The sequence below is a fragment of the Ctenopharyngodon idella genome, chromosome 19 (genome assembly GCF_019924925.1).
Source record: "Ctenopharyngodon idella isolate HZGC_01 chromosome 19, HZGC01, whole genome shotgun sequence".
Taxonomy (NCBI): domain Eukaryota; kingdom Metazoa; phylum Chordata; class Actinopteri; order Cypriniformes; family Xenocyprididae; genus Ctenopharyngodon; species Ctenopharyngodon idella.
In genome coordinates, this window is record NC_067238.1 from 27023098 (window position 1) to 27046952 (window position 23855).

A 23855-nucleotide genomic window follows, 5' to 3' on the forward strand; every position below is an offset into this window, starting at 1 on the left:
AATTATCTAAGTTGATTTGACAAAAGAAAAAATGTTGTGATAACAACTTGTGTGTAGAACACAAAAGAATATTACAAGTTTTGTCCATGCATTCAAAGTCAACAGGGTCCAAAACAACATTAGACCCCATTAACTTTCAATGTATGAAAAAAGGCAGACATTTTTCCCCAAAAAACAAACATATATATATATATATATATATATAGTTTATATATATATATGTAGTGCGTCAGGTGTCTTCAAAAGTCTTGGAGACTTGGCCACAGTTCTTCTGGATTTAGTTTCTCTCAGTTTTTTCAATTTCTTCATGTAATCACAGACAAACCTGATGATGGTGAGATCAGATCTCCATGTGGAGCATACCAGCTGTTGTCAGACTCCTTGTGCATACAAAAAACTCACTGGATTATTACAATTAATGGCAAAAGGAATGTTTGGAAGTGTAAACTGATATTTCTCTCTGACACACTACAGCAAAAGATATAAATAATTGGCTTAATATGCTAACTGGTGAAAATACTAATGTGCCTTAGACTTTTGCACAGTACTACTGTATATTATTATAAGTAGTAGTGGTAGTAGTAGTAGTAGTATATCTGGCTTATTTTCTTCAGACAATAAAATTATATATAAATATTGTATTCCGCAGAAGAATAAAGGTCATTTAGGTTTGGAATGATTTTCATTTTTGGGTGAACTGTCTCTTGAAATCTGCTCTGGTTCAAGCTGTATTTTCCCTCTGTTATTGTAGAATAGTATGTGAGGATTGGGGGTCACCTGCTAAGTGCTATTAAGGACATGTACAAAATTTGTCTATGGAGAATAACATTTCCTGTTGGGAGAAAGGAGACTATAGGCGTTGACCCTCCCTGTGAAATTGTCAGAGATGATAGCGGCGCGTGGCGAAACCATTTAAGGTTAAATCTAGCATACAAAATCCACTTTCATTTGTAATGCTGCTGCTTTCCTGCACCAGCGCAAAAGCAAGTCATTTTGAATTAATCTTTTCTGCTTCCTCTCTCTCCTGCATTCTCCATCACACACACACACACACACACACACACACACACACACACACAAAAATACATATATACACACTCTCTTGCTTTCTTCTCATCCATCTGTTTGTGTTCGTGTGTGTGAGAGAGAATATGAATTGCAGAAACACAACTCTAAATACCCCAGAAAGTCATCTGGCCATTTATGGATTCCTCACTCTGTGGTGCATCAAGGGAATTCTCTGTTTCCAGCATATCCCCTCATGGTTCAGTAACATCATTATATCATATTTGTCAATCTCTCTTGCTGAGTGTGATCAACTTTTTAAAACTAATCTTTCTTTCTTTCTTTGAATAAATATGGTAATCATGTAAATAGATGGACTAAAACTGTACCTTGTCATGCATTAATTTCATAATATATTAGCAGAAAGGCATAGACAACTCAGGCAGTATTTTTTTCCTTCATTATCAATTAATCACTGTAATTTATAATAATTATTCTAAAAAATTTATTTTATTCCTTCTTTCTCTTTATCTTTAGAGACAAAAAAAAAAAAAACTTTGATTTTTACTTCATGCCATTTTAATTCGTTTCTGAATGGCGTACAACCCTGTCAACCCCAAAAGGCAAAAGGTAACACAGATGCTGTTAATTCCTTTCAAGCTTATTTTCAGAAGGGTGCGTGATGCAACTGTGCATGGAATGTATGTGAACGATATGTCAGCTGCTTCTGAGAAACAGGAGTTTGTGTATGCGTATGTTTGTGTAGTTAGTTTAGCCTGCAGCCTCTCGTGTATCAGTTTGGGAGGCTTCAAGATGAAGTATTTCATGCTCTCTATGTCAATGAACCCGAGCTCATACGCAGTCAGGTACTCCAGAGTCTGTCTTCACGCTGTTGAAAATGAACTTTAGACTGTGCTCTGTTTAAAGAAGTGCAATCGGGCAACATGCCTTGAATGGAAAGCAATTTGGTGAAGGATAATTGAAGGGAAGTGATAAGCTCAGCTGTCTGCAGGATTCATTGCTTAAATTTCATTAGCAAGTTTTTTTTTTTTTTTTTTTTTTTCTGGGGAGGGGGCTTTTCCAGTGTGAAATTGCTAAAGTGTTTATCACGAGTGCCTTTATAGATTATTTGCTTCTCTTTAACCAAGCACCTTGTGAATTTGTTCTTACCTTGCTTTATGTTCCCCCGCTTCTTTTGTAGGATGAATTAAATATGAATCTTTTTGGAGAACACTCGCTCTCATTCTCTTTTCAAAAACAAATCAAATCCCAGGGACTCAAATAATCTTCAAATGAATTAAAATAGATAGTTAAAAGCTCCAGCAATTAAATAAAGCTGCAATATTAGAGTACATCATAATATGTAGTCAGCAGGACCTAAAACTAACTTTTTCTGCCAAATGGCCGGTGTCTTATGAAAATTTAATGGCCAAAATTTTTCCAGCCATGGAACAAAAACAGGCAGTTATGACACCAATATTTTAGATACTAGTGAAAATTCACAATCCTCTATTCCAATTTCAATACCACGGCTAAAACTAGCTAAGCTTACCTAATATAATTTTAATAGCCTACATTTTTTTTAAAGACAAGTAAACAGTCAGTAATAAAATAAGATCAAATAATTAAATTGCAAGCAATAGCACAAATAAATATAATACAAAAAAAAAAAAAAAAATGAAATAAACAGTGCTTTTCAGACAGGTCTAGCAGTAGTGTTCAGGTACAGAAATGTAATAAATTATTCTAATCAAATAAATAATACTGCATAGTCTTCATTTCCTTTTTATAGTTCAAGAGCAGTGAGTGATATTTTTTTCCCTTTGTTGTTTGGTTAAAACGTTAAAAACGCAGACAGCAGCAGGATTATTAGGATGCTGTCATTTTAAAGGATTAGTTCACTTCATAATTAAAATTTCATAAGTTACTCACCCCCATGTGTCTCCATATAGTGGACTTCAATGGCTACCAACGGGTTGAAGGTCCAAATTGCAGTTTTGATGTAGCTCTACACGATCCCAGCCGAGGAATAAGGTTTTTATTTAGCGAAATGGGATCGTGTAGAGCCCTTTGAAGCTGCACTGAAACTGAAATTTGGACCTTCAACCCATTGAACCCCAGTGAAGTCCACTATATGGAGAAAAATCCTGGAATGTTTTCCTCAAAAACCTTCATTTCTTTTCGACTGAAGAAAGAAAGACATAAACATCTTGGATGACATGGGGGTGAGTAAATTATCAGGAAATTTGAATTCTGAAGTGAACTAATCGTTTAAGACTGAATGCACACACGGATCATGCATTTTCTTTCACAAGTGAAGACATAACTGACAGTTTACTTGGATACTCACCGAGATGGGTATTTTTTTGACATAATTTTGTGTGAATTTGTCCGTTTCAAGTCTTGTAAGAGAGCTCATCTTAGTGTTTGCTTGCTGTCTGAGACGCGGCTTTCAGGGTGTGCGATTGGGATGTTGAACTTCCCACAAAATGCGTTCTTGTGTTCTAGCTATTGAATATTTACATTGGAAAGGCTTAAATTGTCGTGATGATGCAGCACTGACCTGTCAACTGTACAGAGCATCGTTCATGTTTGTTCACTTTCATGTTCTCATAACATTGCATTGTTAGAATTCATAAAAATGTTACTGGCCATCTGGAGTTTCATATACTCTCCAACACCGAATTTTACTCACACATGGCACTTGGTGAATGTTAAATTTAGGCCCTGTAAGTCAGTATAAAACTACTATACAATGACAGCGACTGGCATATTTATAATTGGTTCAAAGTGAAAGGAAACTTGTCCTGTGTCTCGGTCCTCATTTTCATGTCGTAACCACAGGCCACAGACAAAACCGAGACTTTGAGTTATCTATCAATATCAAGGACCTAATAAGGAGTAAGTCCACCTTTCGCCTTAAGGACAGCTTCAGTCTTCTTTGTAGAGGTATCATATAAGTACTGAACTATGCAGTGAGATATTGAGTCATTAATCAATGAGAAAAGTTAGCTCTTTGAGGGACGGAGTGAATATACTGCTTTATGCTCTAGAACTTTCTTTCCACTGATATTTAGATCTGGTGTTTGGAAAGCAAGGCATTTGACTCAATTCCGGTGTTCACGAGACTGCTCTTGAGAATATATGAGAATTATTATCTTAGAATATGGGAATGTTATCTGAAAACGGTGTTTGCACAACAGGGTGCACCTGGTCTTATAAAACTGCCTATATTCCTTAGGCGTTTTAAGAGCATGCACTGCAATCTTTGGATCTAATCACTGTCGTGAGATGGTTGCTCAAATCATTACAGATCCCCCACCGTGTTTTACAAGCTGACAGCAGACGTTGTGGGTTGAAGAAACTGTAGGATTTCTCCAGATGTAAACCCTGCAGGAAAGCCTGTAGAAAATAGCATGGAAGATGATTCCTAATGTCATATAACTTTTCTTGCTCTGATCTTAGACTCAAGATGTTTCCAAACTTCAGACAGGGCTACAGTGGTACTGAAATAATTTCTAATGCAATACATTTGTGGTACATATAACCACCATCCTGTAGAATCTATTTTTGGTATGTGTTCCTCTTTGCAGATACACATATGCTGATGTAATTTCTTTGCTTTGAAAGGTTACAAATAAACAAAAGTTGACAGTTTATATATATATATATATATATATTTTTTTTTTTTTTCATTTGATTTATTTAATAATCTTCTAAAACTTTAGCTAAAATAAGCCTTTTTTTCAAGATTTATGAATTTCAATTCACCCTTCGCCAGGAGTTTAATTGACAAGCGATATGACCAATCATAACGCCGAATCCGCCTTTGTTTCTGACAAACAGACAGGAGAGTAAGTAGATTAACGTCGATGGACTTGAACCAAAGTCCCTTTAAGACAAGTCATTTCACTCGGCGGCCATCTTTGAAACGCCTCTCGGGCATGCAAGTGCAGCTCCTATCTCTTTCAATGGGAAAACATCAAATTCTCCAAAGCTGTTTGCCAAGCTTTTGATTAAATTTCATATTTGAAATAACCAATGAAATCTGACAACAACTGTCTCATACATTTTGTTTCTAAATGCTCGAATCATGACAAAAAACTGTATTTTTCAGGCTGGATCAAGCTAATGCGCATGCGCAGTCCTAAATGCGCGTCTCTTGTGTCTCATTTCGGAGGCGCGTCTGACTGTTTCTATAGGAACTGGAGCTTTTAACGGCTGCTGCAGTGACGCGATGACTTTACCAATCGGCGATTGGCTCTTATTTAGAAGGCGGGACTTATTCCGCCATATTGCGCGTTGCACTTTCTCCCATTCAAAGCAATAAGAGTGACGCGTCATGTTATTCTATAGTCTTTGCTTGAACTTAAAAATATTGTGTATTGTGTAGTGTATTGACGTCTTTCCGCGGTTCAAATAACGTAACTTCTGATTCCGATGTTCATTCATGTTTATTTTGTGCAGTAACTAGGAAGAGATGATCGGAGGCACTACAGCGATCTGTCACGACAGAGGCACAAAACTGTATTTATTGTTTGAATTTCTTTTAAAACAAAATTTCTTTTAATCACAAAATTTGAAAGCTAAAAACTTCGCTTTCTACCAAAAGTAACCTCCTTTGTCTTGTCTGTCGGCGCGTTGCCAGTGTCCTCTTTTCTCCGTGATGTATTTTTCACTAACGTTACGTGAGAACATGAAGTTGTGGCGCGAGACGCGAGAGCGCCATGGCTTGTCGGACATAGCGACGGCAACTAAGGGGGGCGGGTCTTTCCTTACATATTATTCATATTTTGAATTAAGAATTGTAAATGAGTAAAAAAAAAACTAGAGCTTAATGAAAAGTTTGGTAACACTTTACAATAAGGTCTCATTTGTTAACATTAGTTAATGTATCAATTAACATGAACTAATAATGAGCAATATATTTGTTACAGTATTTATTAATCTTTGTTAATGTTAGTTAATAAAAATACAGTCGTTCATTGTTTGTTCATGTTGGTACACAGTGCATTAACTAGCCTAATGTTAACAGATCCAACTTTTGATTTTAATTATGTATTAGCAAATGCTGTAGAATAATTGTTCATTCATTCTTAGTTCATGTTAAATATAGTTATCTAATGTTAACTAATGAAAAAACATTTTGTATAAATGTTAATGGAACAAGAGAATGGACCATTTCAGTTTATGTGATTCGGATTAATAAAAAAAAAAAATTATATATATATATATATATATATATATATATATATATATATATATATAGGCTATATATTTAAATACGAATAGCATAAACTAGATGGTCAAAAAGAAAAAAAAAACTGAGTGTACAATGTAACTAGAAAGATAGCTATAACTATAAAATTTTAATAATCATTCAATGAGAATAGGGAACTCCGCACCACTGTAACAATAACAACACAGAGGAATGATATTGTTGGAATCATTTTAAGAATAATTTTTTCTAGCTGATGAACAATAAAAACATTGACAGCCAATCAGAATCCACCTGACTTTAAAGAGCTTAAGCATTTAAAGTGGCAGACGACATAACTGCAGTGTGCATAATAAACAGATCGTCATTGTGCGCTGATGTGGACTCTAAAATCTTTATAGTTATTGTCCTTGTGAACAGGACTTATTTCATGAACATTAAATGGTATATTCGACCATTGTCCCTGGAAACCAATTTCCTACACCATCACTTACAAAACAGAAAGTTTCTTGTGGGAATGCAATGTTTTTGCGAGAGAATGCAAAAGCATTGAAATACAATTTTTCTTTCCATCTCATATTTTTTCATCAGTAGGTAAATAATCATGTAATAATCCACAGTCTGCAAGTCATTATTGCAAACAAACTCCATTAAGATTATACAAGATCCCTCCGCTTGGTGCCGTGGTCCTGATTATCCTGTCTGTGTTTATTTTTCGATTAATTGTCAAATACTGTCAATCGTCTGGCCTTTGCAGCCACATTTCTGTGATTAAGCATAAAATTTAAACTCCAGTCTTCTTTTTCAGCATTCCTTGTATATATCCAGTGCACAAAATAACACAGTGGAAATCAAAGTGACAGGGGAATCCAGGCTCAGATGCACATCCTGTTGTTTGCTCTTCATTTCAATTTTAATCATATTGTTCAGAGCACAGTACAAAAAATGAAAATTATACAAATCCAGCCCAAACATCAATGATTGCATTGTGTATTCATAATGTTTACATGGGCAAATAAAGCATCAGCCTTCTATCAGGGAAGCCAGTATAGCATTATCTAGATATGATTGCTTCTGGTTTACCTGTCACCAAACAGATGAGAGTGAGATGAAACGGGTTGTTTTATCAGGAAGCAAAGAGCCTGTCGGCAGGTTAAAGTGGCAATGGCAGATACTGTAACCCATAAGTAGCCCTGTCAATGGCCCGGTCCGATGGACATGAGCATATTGATCTCTGACTTTCAGTTAAATGCTCCTCGAGGGTGTTTCATGATAGCAGCTCCTGTCTTTTCCCTCGCATCTCTCTCTCTTTCACATTGCATCCACAAATCAATGCGGCACTGTAACACACCACAGGCCGTCTATAAAACACAGCTGCAGATTTCCAGTGTAGAGACAGTGGCAGAACAGCGTTTCGTTTCTCCTCGGCTGAATTATTTGTGTCCTCAACCACTAAATCATATTGATTAAAGCTTGTCACGGATTTGAAATGAGGTCCTGTGGGGTCACTTGCAGCAGAAATGGCAGTTTATTGGATTACAGGCTTAATTTGATTTTGAGCGACGAGCGTGCATTATAATGGCAGCCTCCCAGGAGAGCACTCCTCTTTACCTGACTCTTGAACCTTCCTACCACTTCAACCAAAAGGACAAATCACACATGTATAAATACACTTGGCACTACCAAAAAAAAAACATTTTCTGAAATGTGAAGCCTCTTATTTCACTTAGAGATAGGGCTTTTTTGTCTGTGTGTGATTGCATCTGCACATTATTGAAGGGTTAGTTCACCCAAAAATGAAAATTCTGTCATTAATTATTCACTTTTGTGTCGTTCCACACCCGTAAGATCTTCATTCATCTTCGGAACACAAATGAAGATACTTTTAATGAAATCTGAGAGGTTTCTGTCCTTCCATAGAGATCCAACGCAACTACCACTCTCAAGGTGCAGAAAGGTAGGAAAGACATTAAAGTAATCCATGTGACTCCAGTGGTAATTTTATGAAGCGACACAAGTGCTTTGTTTGCGCAAAAAAACATAATTTACTACTTTATTTACAAAATAATATTATCCAAAGCATGTTCACGCATCAATGTCAGCTCTCGCGTGAACACAACACGCATGCGTTGTGACGGTCTTGTGAACGTGCGTAGCAGATCAATATTCTTCATTCATCAATAATTATGTTTTTTTGCGCAAACAAAGCACTCGCATCTCTTCATAAAATTGAAATTAAACCACTGGAGTCACATGGAGTGCTTTAACAATGTCTTTCCTATTGTTTTGGGCCTTGAATGTGTAAGTTGCCTTGGATTTCTATAGAGGGAGCTCTCCGATTTTATCTTCATTTGATGAACGAACGAAACGAAGATGAACGAAAGTCTTATGGGTTTGGAACAACACAAGGTTGAGTAATTGACAGAATTTTCATTTTTGGGTGAACTAACCCTTTGATATGTTTGTTTGGTCTTTTAAAGAGGCCATATTATGCCATATTGATTTTTGGTATTTGATATTTTTAGGGTTTACAAGAACAGGTTTTGAATAAAAAAAAAAAAAAACTTATTTTTAACATTGTTGCAGCACCTCTCTTTCCAGTCTTCCAGTAAAACTCTGTTTAGTTCCAGTCTCTATGAAGCCCCTCCTTCCAAAAAGCACAATGTGCTCTGATTGGTCAGCTGAACAACTGTGTTGTGATTGGTCAACTTCTTCGAGTGCGTTTTGGAAATGTTACGCCCCTTACCATAACCACGAGTTTCAACAAACTACTAACGTGACTCAACCAGGCCTCACCTCTTTTTTGAGTATGCATTGGGTGGGAATTATTTAAATGAGGAATATAGTGACGTGTACTTTCCTGGAAGAAAACTCAAGAGTACAATCAAGGCTATAGAGATATAGAGAATAACTCCCTTTGGAGTGACTTTGTGCTCTGTAACTTTGCAGACCTTTTTCATGCTCAAACAGCAACATTACTCACTGAAGAAAGTTAAAAATGTAAAAAAGCATAATAATATAATCTCTTTAAACAGCGTTAATAACAGTAGATGTTCAGATTTTAGATGTTTTTAACTAACCTATGGATTATGAGTGTCCAATCCAATGGTTAAATTGGTATTTTGGAGGTAAATAAACCCTAAAATATGGAATGTGTGCACTAGATTTAACAAAAAATGGACTGGACAAAAAATAGATTGATGGAATTGATAAACATACTGCCAATAACTTCAATCTAAGCCATCCTTTTTTTTTTTTTTTTTTTTTTTTTTGGATTAGACCCAGTATTATTTTAAATTAATTCAGTTCAGTTCAATCCACATTTATTTGTATAGCGCTTTTCACATTATATATCGTTTCAAAGCAGCTTTACAGAAAATGCATGTCAATATTACAATTTGGAGTGATCTGTTATCAGAGGTGCAAGTTATGTAATTTCAGAAAAGTACATTCAAAGCCGCTGTCCGTTGATTAACATTTGACAGATGAACCTGGTCTTCATAGGCTTGTGTCTTATCAACTGTGATAAGACTTGGTGTTACAGATATGTTCTTTAGTCTTTGATATGTTCTTTAGTCATGTTCACTATGGTTACAGGTGATATTCGCCTTCAGCAAGTGCGAGAAAGAGATTGACACTGATTACTCGTTCATATAGCCGCGACTCAAATAACGTACATTATGTAAGCTAAACAGGAGAATTTGTGACTCACAACTGTTTTTTAAATCCCAAACACTGCTGGGTGAACATAGTCATTTAACAGCACAATAGCTACACTGCTGCACATAACATATAAGCTCTAACAATGCTATTTGGAAACTGAAAGGGCACATATTATGGTAAAATTACAGTTTATATTAAATCATAAATTACAGTCTATGAACTAGAGCTGCACGATTCTAGATAAATTGAGAATCACGATATTTTTGTTTCAAAATACGGATCATGATTCTATTACGACTCTGAATAAACTAAACAACATAACATGTAATTTAGGCTACTAGAGGTTCTGATGAAATGATAATTGCTGCAGTCTATTTAAAAACATTTAATTAGAATTTTTTTTTTAAATTGGTTCTATGACTCACTCATAAAGACTTGTTTCATTACTGGATGAATCAGCGTTTTTGAACGAATCTCTTAAATGATTCAGTGACAAATACACTTTTAACAGTCACTTGTCGCCACCTACTGGTGTAACAATGCAATTGTTACAGTCTTTATTTGAAGTATCAAGTTACTTTCAAAAGGTGTTTTACTCTTTTGATCGCTACAGTGTTCATATATCTAAACTATAAACTTCTATCCCAGTACTTCTGTGATAATTTGAATTATTTTAATGATAAAGTGTAGTTGAAAAGACTGTTTGTGAAGCTGTTTCATACCTACACATGGCAACTGCTCTCTCTGGCTCAGCGGCAGCACAAAAACAGATTTGAATGTTCGCTGTGAACGTACTTGTCAAAGGTTTAATAGACACTGGTGAATCGCTGTCATTTAGGAAGACTATGTGGGTGTTTGATTCGAGATCGCGATCTTTTAACTATTAATCGTGCAGCACGATTTTTACGATAAAGCAAAATTTACTAACATTATACACAATATGCGAAATGCTACAAAAGTATAGAATGTTGGCACCCCAAAATGTAAAAGTGAAAGTCTAACATCATCTCAATACTATTCCACAGAGGAACCCACAGTTCTCTTCCTGAGCAATGCAGATTTTATTGAGCCAACTCCGCTGCTGAGCGCTGATATTTACTGTGGAAATCTTGAGACTAATGTGGCCTGAGGCTCCATAAATCAAAGCAGGCTTCCCTTTGTCAGCATCGCAGATGGCCCCACCGCCCAATCACCCCAATTAAGAGCCGAGAAGGCGAGAGAGAAGAACACAGACGCAGCAAGACGCAGAGAGGAAAAGTGAGCGTGTGAGAAGAGAGCGAGAGGAAGAGAGGGCACCTGTCCCGCTGTCATATTCGGGGGGCATCCTCTGATCAGTGATTCGGGGCCTTCCTCTTAGCCACTTCAGCGCAGAATTAATGATGGCAAACAAAAGCCAGCGCGTCGCTCCTCACAGCTATTTGTGGGAGACTTCTCTCTACTCTTTTCCCTCTGAACTAATCCTCAATGTCACACTTAATGAGATTTTAGGCTGGAATAATAAACTGAAGCTGTGCTGCTCTTCTCCAAATGATTTCTTCTACTCCTATTCTTTATTTATTTTACTTTTTGGCAGACCTGGATCTATACCATGCCATTAGACACCTGCGTTAGCTACATCTGCAGCAGAAAGACCGAATGTATAGAGCAAGATGGGAAGGGGTTGCATACATAGCATTTTTTTTTCTGTGTAGTTTGTAACATCACAAATCTGTTCAAAAAACTAATGGAGAGATCAAAGCTATTGAATTTCAATTTAGTTTCAATAATTTGGGGTTATGTTTCCTAGACCAGGGTTTAAATGTGAATTAATTTAATACTGATATTAATTAGTATTAGATTAGATGCCTCATTAGTATTGGTATAATTAGTATTAGATGCCTCAACACCTGTGAAGAGACTGCGCCAACTACTGCGAGGACTTCAGACGACCCAACTCTGGATCAGCATGCACCAATGCAAATCTTCCTATATATCCTAATCATTGTTAACATGTTTTCATTACTTCAATGAGCCCATTGTTTCTGCCTCAAATTAATACATTGTTTAAATTAATAGATTGTTAGCTAACTGCGTGATTTGTATACGAACGGTTTTTATTATTAACTGAGCGTATTGTTTGAGTCACGCAACAGCAACTGGACCTAAAACCAGTTCTCCACACACAGTTTACCTAAAACGCTTCTGTGAATCATTAAAATAAACACTGTTCACACAGAATGCATTTTTGCATTCCACTGTGCTATTTTCCGTTGTTTTTCTATGTAAGCATGCACTAGATAAGCGTGTTTGACAGTTGCGTTCGCATCTCGCATCTTTGCAGTGTCTCACACAGAAGACGTTTTTGGGTTTAGCACTGTGTTAAGTGCAAGTACCATGGGCCCGGTTCGCACAGAACAATTTTACGCTCCACTTTATGGTGCTTTTTTGTTTACCAATGTAAATCCACGCTAGATGAACATTGTTGAGTGTTGCGCAGTGTCTCGCTTCTCTTTCGGGCCTCTAAAGCACGCGTTTTGCGTTTTTATAGCGCCATATCAAGCGTAGCGTTAGTACTGGCAGGTCACGTCAGTCAAGCTTTCATCAGCTGACTCTTAGCTGATCCACGTCTACCTATAGAAATATGATGCTTCTCACAGCATCATATATATATATATATATATATAAGGTCCGTCAGTATTATCAGAAGCAGGACTTGGCCTTCTGATTCCCCTTCGAATGAGATTAATTTGTCCTTTTGGTTGAATTATGTTGTTAATTTAACTATTGAACATTAATGATATCTGCAATACATTTTTGTTGGTTCTGTTCTGTTTACCCTAAGGGGGTTATCGCTGCACTCCCTGCTCTTATCCATGCTAGGCTGGATGGGCAGGGAGTTCTTGCCCAAAATGGAACCATACCACTAATCCAAACTGTATGCTAACTAATTATCAATCATCTTTGATGATAGTGTTCCTGACAGAAATCCAGTTAAATAAAGTTCATCTTTTGAAAATGTGTCGTTTTCCATTCCTCAATGCAATGTCGCACCTTTTTAAAGGGATAGTTCACCCAAAATGAAAATTCTTTCATTAATTACTCACCCTCATGTCATTCCAAACCTGTAAGACTTTCGTTCATCTTTGGAACACAAATGAAGATTTTTTTGATGAAATCTACAACTGAAATCTTGACACTTCAAAAAGTTTATAAAGAGTTATAAAACTGATCCATATGAATGAAAAGACTGAATTTAGGCTTTATGAACTTTTTGAAGTGTCAAAGTTGCTGTCTATGGAAGGACAGAAAGCTCTCAGATTTCATCAAAAATATCTTCATTTGGGTTCTGAAGATAAACGAAAGTCTTATGGGTTTGGAACAATATGAGGTAAGTAATGACAGAATGTTCATTTTTGGGTGAACTATCCCTTTAAATGCAAAAACGCGTTCTGTGAGAATAAACACCGTGGGGCTGGTTCACACAGAACACATTTTATGTTCCACTTTACACTGCTTTTTAAGGTTTACCAATGTAAATGTATGCTAGTCGAACTAAGTTGTCTGTTGCACAGTGTCTCGCTGCTCTTTCGGCATCTCAAGCATGAGAGTTGCATTTTTATAGTACCATGTCAAGTTAAAAACGTCATTTTCCATTCCTCAGCTCAACGTCTCACCTTTAAAATGCAAAAACATGTTCTGTGTGAATGGGCCCGTTCACACAGAACATGTTTTACATTCCACTTTATAGTGCTTTTAATAGATTACCAATGTACATCTACACTAGATGAACAATGTTGACCATTGTGCAGTGTCTCGCACTCTTTCAGCATCTCGAGCTTGGGAGTTGCGTTTTTGTAGGGCCATGTAAAGTGTCATTTTCCATTGCTCAGTGCAGTGTCCCGTATTTTAAACGCAAGAGCACATTTTGTGTAAACGTCCCCTAAGAACAAGAACTGCAGATTGTTTTCTGCTGTTTTGTAAATGTGTGTTAGGGTACGTTTACACGACAACGAAATGCTTAAAACGGAGAAGCTTTTCCTTTGAGATTTCTGCGCACCGATGACACCATTGTCAAAACGATCCCCATTCACACAAATCTGTGAAAACGACTGAAAATGCTGTATTCTGCTGGCAGGCCATTAGATGCCGATGAAACACTATAGACTGAACATGTAATGCGGATGTGCATGACGTCATTGTTTTCACAGATTGTTGTTTACATGGAGACCGTTTTCAAAACCCTGCATGCAAAGTTTGTGTTTTCAGGCAGCCAAAACGCCGTTGTCATGTAAATGAACAGCCAAAACGCATAAAAAGTTTTCCGTTTTTAGTTGAAAATGGTGCCGTGTAAACAGCCCCTTAGATATGAGTTTCTGTCCTGCATTTTAATATTCTCATTAGGTTGTTTCATAATTACATTCGTAAATGCAGAAAATGCATCTCACGCTGATCGTCTCATATGATATGAAATATGGAACATTTTCTGTACGGTCTATGTGTTACACTTCTGTTGCAATACCTACTTGACAGTGTATCAGGGGAGTCCACAGTCATTGTTACAAACACTCACTGGCAGCTATACACAACGAGCGTGACAGCCTGCTTTAATGGTGCGTCTAACGGCCTTCTTATGACACCATTAGGCAGTTCTAGTGCATGGTCACAGCCTGATATTCCATGGCTGCTTAGCAGCTGTCCAACTCTTGCAGCAAGCGTGCCTCTGCCCCAGCGGCCCATCCTAAAGCACAGTGCTTAGTTATGTCGCTAATGGGCCCGTGCAATACCTCGCACTCCTACAAACCAAACGCACGCAGCAGGCAGCAAGGAAGGGGTGGGGGTTAGGGTTTAGCAGAGCCTGCGAGTGCTTTGTTAGCAGAAGTGGATTTAGTTGAAATCCATCTTCATTTTTGCCTTTCCTTTTCATTTCTCTCAGGACGGCCGCAGCATGAGGCGCCTTGTTTAAGCGAATAGGTTGTAGATGGCAGCGAATTGCTGAGGAGGAAGAAGATATGCACCGTTTTATCTCATCACCCAGGCTGTAAATGTTGTTTGGGAGATTGTTAAAGTGAGGTACCGGTATGATCTGCTGAACAGTTTTATGGCATATTGTTTTGCACAGTGGAGGTTTTGGCCTCGACTTAGCGGTTTTATTGATAAGGGCCGTGTTTTCACTGGAACATTTATCTCAGGTGGACGTTATGATCCTTTATTCATTTTTTTGTAATTCTCCTTTCACTCTGCGTTTAGTGTATTTCTGTTGCATAAAGGTAAGTGGTGGAATGTGCAGTCAGGGTCACAGCTGAGGGCGTTCTTTCTCTACTCTATGGGTTATATCTGCTTCCTCTGCTCATTTTCTTACTACTGTCACTTCACAAAAGCTGTTATAACTATGGCCATTATCGGCTGGCCTTTAGTCCTGCTATTTTGTACTGTACGTCAACTCTGTCAAAGAAACAGTATGACCCTGAAAGGAAGTTACCTCACACAGCAAGTGAACTTACCCTCCATAATGTAGGCATAAGTGTGGGAATTTGTCTGGGGTTTTCTACAACTAAAACTCTAATAAATTAAATATATGTATTTTTTTCACTATAAATTAGAAAAATATATTTTATTAGAAAAATATGTATTTATTTAATAAACATTTAAATGTATAAATATTGATATATTTACCAATATTAATAATAATAAAATAAAATAAATAATAAATAATAATAATTTTTTTTTATTATTATCACTATTATATATTTTTCTTTCTTCATAACACTCACTGAAAACACACATTATATATATATATATATATATATTGACAATATATATATTTATATATATATATATATATATATATATATATATATTGTCACCTTGGAATTGTAAGGTTCTATTTGACATTTTTGTCAAAATTGACTTATTCACATATTCTTATTCTTATTTACATTATGTGATGGGTCACCGTGATTTTGCCAAGTAAGATGTGTTCCTGGATCAACATATTTTGTTGATCCTGGAACAACATTCCTTTCCTAAAATTTAGTCCTAACCTTTTCCCAACCCCTAAACCTAACCCTACCCATAACTTATCCCTAAAATCAGAGGGAAATGATAGTTGAATAACACTGTTGTGGAAGCACCTAACCCAGGTTGTAAGCCTAAACTTGACATAAATGGTAAACTTGTCCCTCAAATCTGATTGGTTGATTGGAATGTTGTTCCAGGATCAACAAAGATGTTGATCCGGGAACATGTTGTACTTGGTGAAATCACGTTCACCTTATGGGATGTTTCTTTTTTTAAGTTGTGTACATTTTGGGACTTTTTTTTAGAAAACAAAAAGGTTCTATCTACAAAGTTGAACTCTAACTTGGTTCTATAAGGTTCTATCTGTGAGCCAATCAGCACTTCCAATGCACACACGAGGACCAATCAGGATCAGCTTTCTTTTTTCAAAGACTTTCTCGTGCATGTCAACACACTGTTACACTGATTTAAAACAAATTATAAGTAAACTGTTTGTGTTTCTTGAAAATTATTGCTTCAATTAATGTTTTGTAAGATAGAATCTTATAATTCCAAGCGAAAAGTAATTTTTTAGAATTAGAAGGTTCTATCTGCATTTGACCCATTCCAAAAATCGTCATTTACAAATTTGAGAGGATTTTGGAATGCAAAAACTTTGAAGCTCAATATCTCCAAACTGCTCAGAATGCAAATAGAACCTTATAATTCCAAGGTGACCAGACATATATATATATATATATATATATATATATACACACACACACTATTTGGAATATAAGTAAATATATACTTATTAGAATTAAGGACACCCCCTGAAGCTGAGGCTGATTAAGACTTTAAAGGGCTAATTTGAATGTTCTCCTTTAATGGGTCAGTTTTAAAGAGGTGGACACCTGCAAAAACACTGGGAACAACCTCATTGTAATGTTTCACATACCAAGTAAACAGCCCTGGCGATGTAATCAATGTGTCAATAATATGCTAGCTAACACTGTAGTTGACTTATTGATGCATATTAATAGCTTAATTAGTGCAAATTAACATTCAAATGGAAACACAAATGTGCGGCAATAACATAATTGCATTTTCAGAATTAGCCTGTGTAATTATTCCATTTAATCTGCTATTATTAATTATGACCAAATGTAGCTCTGGCTTATGTTAAGCAAGCAGGGTCTGATTCTCGCCTTTAGTTAGGACTGCAGTGCAGTCACAGAGCATGTATTTCAAGGTCAACAGTGGTGTTGAACTGCTCACTACATTTTTAATTCTCCAGTTTGCAGTGCATAGTTTTCTTTTATAATTTGGCACACCATTCTGTACACGACTGTTTATAATTTAGAAAAATATTATTTGGCAAGTTACTCAAATTAATTTGGACTGACATGTGACTTTCTCTGTTAACCATTCGGTGTGAACATTATGTATTTTATTCTTTTACATTTTTTAAAAATAATTATATATTAAATAATATTATAACATTATACACTATTTATCATGCTGTGCTTTAAAAGCCCACTGAAGTGCCTTGGAACGGGCAGCTTTATTCACTTTGTTGACGTAGTTTCCCATGAAACAGGAAAACAGGACGGGATATATCTAGAAGCTCCTCCCCTTTTTTCAAAATAGCCAATAGCGTTTCGCCTAGATCACAGCTCACCCAATTTTCCTCATAATCTCTAACCGTTTCTCCTTTATATTGCTTTAAAATATAGCATTGTTTGTAGAATTCAAATGTGTCCGAACGTTTTTTTGGTCTGCGCCAACTCGCACGTCTGTGCTCTTGTGTCTCTGGACCTGCGAAAAACAGACTTGATACGCGTCAATGGAAAGCATATTTACACTGTCTGAATCGTTCCCTATCCCCTATATAGACACTATGTGCCATTCACCATATAGAAACTAGTAAATGTGTGAACAAATGACCGATTTCAGCCGCAGCTTCAGCGTCTGTTTATAGTGTAGGAGGGGGCGGGATTCAGATTCTAGAGACCATTTGATTGGACAGAAGATTTGATCAGAGTCCACAGTGATGTCATTAAAATCCGCGATCGATTTTAGTGGAAGTGAGAGACTGTACATTTTGAATGCTTATATATCCTAAATGTGATTTTTGTCATTGTTTTGGAACACACCAGCTTATTTATAACCTTAAGGCCAACGTATTCATACTAAAAGCTAAAAAACTTAAGTTTTGATTTCAGGGGGACTTTAACTGTTAGAATGCTTGCACAATAAAACCCTCTTGGAAATGTTACTTCTTAACTCATAAATTACATCATAAATTCATCCCCTTTAAAACAGCACTACTATTCAGATGGACATCTTTGGCTGATGTATCACATCTTGCATTGTTTTTTGAGTGTCTCATTATAGCTTTCGTGTTTTTTAGATACTGCGTCAAGTTAAAAGTGGTCCAAAATAGCCATTCACGCAACCCACTAAGTGGTTGATTTTTAAAAAGTCATTTTACACATACCTAGTTTTGATAAACAGTCTGTCTTGGCTCCTGTATTGTTTTAATTAAAAATGCTTGCATCTGTAAAAGTCTTCTAATTTTCATAATGTTTGATGTTGTTTGACTTGCTGGTGGGATTAAGAAAGTTGCCAGAAAGAAAGATCTATTCTGTCTGCCTTGAAGTTCTTACAGCAGGCCGACTCATTAAGACTCACAACAGGCACACAGATTCATGTACACACGCTGCTCTTGCTGACCTGATGCAGTGCAGTGCCTGGGGGAGCCCAGCTGTTTGTGCCTGGCTGGCCGGCTGTCAGTGGGTGAGGTGGGAAGGGCTTGGCCGTGACTCCCCCCCCACCCGAATGTGTTTACCAGATGCACTGTTGCCTCAGGTGAGCACTGCAGCTGGCTCCGTAAAGCTCCAGCAGTCAGGCTGGATCCAAGCCCATCATGGCAAGACAGACTGGACAGACCGAGGCTTGCATTCAGACATCCGCTATGTGTGCAGGCTTTATGCCCAGGAGAACTGACTCCTGGCCAGTGTTTTGCTATTCGTGCGGGCCACGTGTGAGCTTTTTAAGGTTGCCAAAGGTGGACAGCCATAGGCAAAGAGTTGGAAACTGAAGCCAGGAGTTGTTGAATGCAAGTCTTTGGATTTACCTTTTAACTGTCTTTTTTTCTTTCTTTTTTTTAAAGGTTTAGTTCACTTCAGAATTAAAATGTCCTGATAATTTACTCACCTTCATGTCATCCAAGATGTTTATGTCTTTCTTTCTTCAGTCAAAAAGAAATTAAGGTTTTTGAGGAAAACATTCCAGGATTTTTCTCCATATAGTGGACTTCAACAGGGTCCAATAGGTTGAAGGTCCAAATTACAGTTTCAATGCAGCTTCAAAGGGCTCTACACGATCCCAGCCGAGGAATAAGGGTCTTATCTAGCGAAATGATTGGTCATTTTTTTTTAAATAAATAAATAAATAAATAAAAATTACATACTTTTTAACCACAAATTCTCATCTTGTACTAGCTCTGCGATGCGTCACGCATTGCGCAATCATGTTGAAAAGGTCACGCATGACGTAGGACGTACCGCGGTTTCGCTAGATAAGACCCTTATTCCTTGGTTGGGATTGTGTAGAGGCCGTTGAACCCTGTTGATGTCCCCTATATGGAGAAAAATCCTGGAATGTTTTCCTCAAAAACTTTAATTTCTTTTTGACAGAAGAAAGAAAAACAAAAACATCTTGGACGACATGGGGGTAAGTAAATTATCAGGAAATTTTATTTCTGAAGTGAACTAATCCTTTAAATGAAAGAGCTTTGTTAGCCAGTTAGCTAACAAAGCAGGTTAGCCATTATCAAAAGATATCTTGGCATAAGACATTGTGATCACTCTGTTACGTTGTAGTATGTAAAACTTGCAAAAACACACTGAATGAGTGCTGTAGAATAGTATTAACAGTAAAACTAAAGAATAAAAATGAGAAATAAATATAAAAGAGTAAGAAAATAAAGTACAGAAAACAGATTATAAAAATCAAAAGAATTATATTTGAAAACCAATTAAGTAGATAAGAATTATTATTATTTATTTATTCATTCATTCATTTATTTATACCAGCTAATCCACTGGATGATGAATATATAAACATGGATACAAGTTTTTCCCTCAACATTTTGTTAAAACAAGCACTATTAAGATCCATTTATTAATGCAAGTGCCCTCCCAGTCGGTCAGGCTTCACTGAACTTCACACAAATAGCTCCTTGAAACTTGCTCAGCCTTGGAATGTTTGTATTGCCCCTTCAGCAATTAGCCATTAATAAATAATAACTCTGTCTTTAATCATGCTCCCAGAGTGCAAAACATATTACTCTCCTTTAGTACAGGGCAAGGCCTCTAACTCCATACATGAGGAAGAGTAATGTTCCTTAATTTCTTTGAAACATATCTGAACTCTCCTCCCAAGGTTCTTCATCACTAGTGTGGATGCTTGTTAGGTGAATGTTGAATTGTGTTTTTTTATGTGAGTACTGAGCATGAGCAGACTGCTATCAAGCAATTCCCAAGTTTTTAAGTTAAACTTCTCTTAATTTGCATTTTGAACCACACTTCAAGTCACATATTGATTACCTTTCAGGTTCGCAATGTGAAATCCTTAAGTGAGCCACGTGGCCTCGCTCCCACCCAGTGCTGTGTTTAAAATGGACCCGCATCGCCCTCGCGCTCGCACGTGCTGTGAGGCAATTCTGTCCGAAGGGTCGGGCAGATTGGTAGCGAGACCTTATTTTCTAACTATCGATCCCAGGGGTAGCCCTCGAGATGCAAAAACCACCGCAAGACGGATCTGCTGTCAGGTCTTACAGTAGAAATCAGGCAATCAATGTCACGGCGCTCCGCCAGGCCCTGTATAGACCTAATTCCACTCATCTGCACTAAATGGAGAGAACCCAGTGGTTCATCAATCATCAATTCAAGGAGCACTGGCTGGTTAATAGTCTGCTCTTTACTCAAAGAATAGTCACCGGTATTATCAGGGAGGGCCGACAGAGATCCCCTCCCCAACCGCACGACATGGCGAGTTTGATCGCTGTATTCTTTTTCTCATTTGCCACGCTCCGTTCCATTTCCCAGACGGCTCCTGTCAGCTAACAACGTTGCAAATTGAAGCTTGTGGGCTCGATCGATTGTCTTTTTTCCCCCTCATCCTAATCTATTTGATCTGTCTGTTGAGTAGGAGACTACATGATTGTGTGGGGGTGAGGGGTCAATATCTCCTGAATCAAGAGTAATATCTACTTAATTCCTTTTTCCTGTCAGGCAGCATAGGATGAAATGCTCACTTGCTTTGCATTATGCGTCTCCTGTAGCTCTTTAAGGTTAAGACTGCTCAATAATGTCCTTTCCATCTTGCTTTCTTAGGTTTCAAGTGCCCACGGTTCTATCCCGGGGAAGTCGGAGCTGCTCAAATCAGGGAGCCCCAAGTCGACACTAAAGCATATATGGACAGAAAGCAGTAAGGACTTGTCCATCAGTCGACTTCTATCACAGACTCTCCATGGGAAGGAAAACGCAACAGCCCTGGACCTGCACTATGACACTCCGGAGCCTTACTCAGAGCAGGACCTGTGGGATTGGCTGAGGAATACCACGGACCTGCAGGACTCCAGGCCTCGAGCCAAACGGCGGCCGATGGTCAAGACGGGCAAGTTCAAGAAAATGTTCGGCTGGGGAGATTTCCACTCCAACATCAAAACAGTCAAGCTCAACCTCTTGATTACTGGCAAGATCGTCGATCACGGCAATGGCACCTTCAGCGTCTACTTCCGCCATAACTCCACGGGCCAGGGCAATGTGTCCGTCAGCCTGGTCCCCCCCACCAAAATCGTTGAGTTTGACTTGACGGCCCAGCAGTCGGTAATCGACGCCAAGGATTCCAAGTCCTTCAACTGCCGCATCGAGTACGAGAAGGTGGAGAGGGGCTCCAAAAACACACTCTGCAACTTCGACCCATCCAAGACATGTTACCAGGAGCAGACGCAAAGCCACGTGTCCTGGCTCTGCTCGAAGCCCTTCAAAGTCATTTGCATTTACATCTCCTTCTACAGCACCGACTACAAGCTAGTGCAGAAAGTCTGCCCAGATTATAACTACCATAGTGATACTCCTTACTTCCCCTCTGGCTGAAGGTAGCTGCAGACATCACCTACACGGAGGACAACGAGAGGCAAAGGATGGAGCTCTCTCCCCATCCACAACAAATACATGTTCCCCGTACCGTCCATACCATACGTTCATGGCCCGGATCTATTCAAACAACTTGACAAGAGAAGAATTTGGCTGTTTGCACTTTCATTTGAGTGCTTTTGTTTGATCACTTGGTATCTTTAAGTTTCTGCACTTATTAATTTATTGTTTATATCTTTTAATGTTATTTTACCACTGGGGTGTTGCTTGTATGACCATGTAAACTCACGATTTTGTCCTGTAATGTTCCATTTTAATTTAGAAATGTGCAAGTGTTTGGTTTCTCAGAATATTTGTTTAATTAGTTTATTTGTACAAGTACATACATGTTTCTTAGAACTGCCAAGAGGCCACGAGGGTGTAGATACAGTAGGACTTTTACGTTTAGATGGTAGTTCGCCTCAGAAGCGATGTCGCTGGAGAATTATTTGCGATCAGAATCTCAATGTTCCGTCCACCTACAAACTTTTGAACAGCCCTGGAGTCCCCACACGTTCTTGAGTTATTCCTCCCAGCCCAAAGGCCCAAAGATGAGGAGAATGGCTTTGTTCTGCTGGTTATGAACAGGCCTTAACTACAGGCATGTTTTCTACCTATTACAAAGAAGCTGTATTGTAATAATTGCGGATTGTTCGGCCCAAGCTGTCTCCTGTAGTTTAATAAGATCCAGGAATGGTTGGAGGGCTTGCTCATTGTCACTTATAATACACTGTAATGTAATGAATTCTATATCCTAGAGCCTAATTTGTATGAATGGTTTGTATTGTACATAGTTGATCCTGATGGAGCTGCTTCTGTATATGCCTTCATTCATTGTCTGTTAACCCAAAGCCCTACACTCTCTCTCTCTCTCTCAGCACCCCATTCCATATATGCTTGTTCTCGGTTCCTCGGACAAAGAAACTGATGTTGCTGATGTAGATGTGAACTCCATGAAACCCATGCTCTTGTACAGGGGCTGTTAAACTGTCAAAAATATATATTAGAAGTACTTATCATCTGTATGATCATGTTTACTTTCAGGGGGAACCAGGGGATGGAGATGTACAAATGAATAAAATACTGAAAGTTTTATCAGGTGAAGTCTTTGTTATTGTGTGTTATTCAGAAAGTTCTATGAAAATAATATTCTTCTATATGCTTAACTTAACAGTTCCCCATTACTGAATGTACATACAATGTCATGCAAAACTAGTCCTAAAACGTGGTCAGGTGGTACGTGTCAAACCCCCCAACCCCCAAATAAAACAATTCATTTGGAGATATGCAGTTTAAGGGGTTATACGATATCAAATTTTACTTCATCTTTTGAAATAAAGAAATTGCGTACTGTGAAAGCACACAGAACCCTAATGAAATCTAAGTTATGACTGTGAAATAGTTAAGCCTGAAACTTTTATGCTCACAAGAACAACTGTATGCCCTTGTTGTCACACTTCCCAAATCTACCCCCCCATTTCCCGGCAGGACCATCTGTCCAAGCAGTTTGGTATAGTCTACTGAGAAGGGAGATCTTTCATTTGCAGATGCAATATGTCTCAGTGGCAGGAAGTGGAGATGGAGAGACCGGCAGACCGATAGTGTCGGTTTCAGGAGCAGGGACTGCCACAGAACACTCCGTTGCAGCAGTTAGGATCAGCGGTCCGCTGTAAAGTGATTAGGGCCTCCGGCGGGAACAATCCACTGAGTTTAGCTGGCTCACAACTTATCAGTAATTAAAGAGGGCGCTAGGTTTGTGTCTTCATCGCCTGTCCACAGGGGTTTTT

General features: G+C 37.9%; 1 protein-coding gene across 1 annotated transcript in view; it reads left to right on the top strand.

The window, feature by feature from the left end:
- The window catches only part of nxph1 (neurexophilin 1), a 39110-nt gene extending 15944 nt beyond the window's left edge, over window positions 1-23166 (top strand). The window contains exon 2 of the mRNA XM_051873292.1: window positions 21265-23166. Coding sequence (XP_051729252.1) covers window positions 21265-22029 — 765 coding nt within the window. The 3' untranslated portion in view covers window positions 22030-23166. The remainder of the gene's footprint in view (window positions 1-21264) is intronic.
- Window positions 23167-23855: the final 689 nt, after the last annotated feature.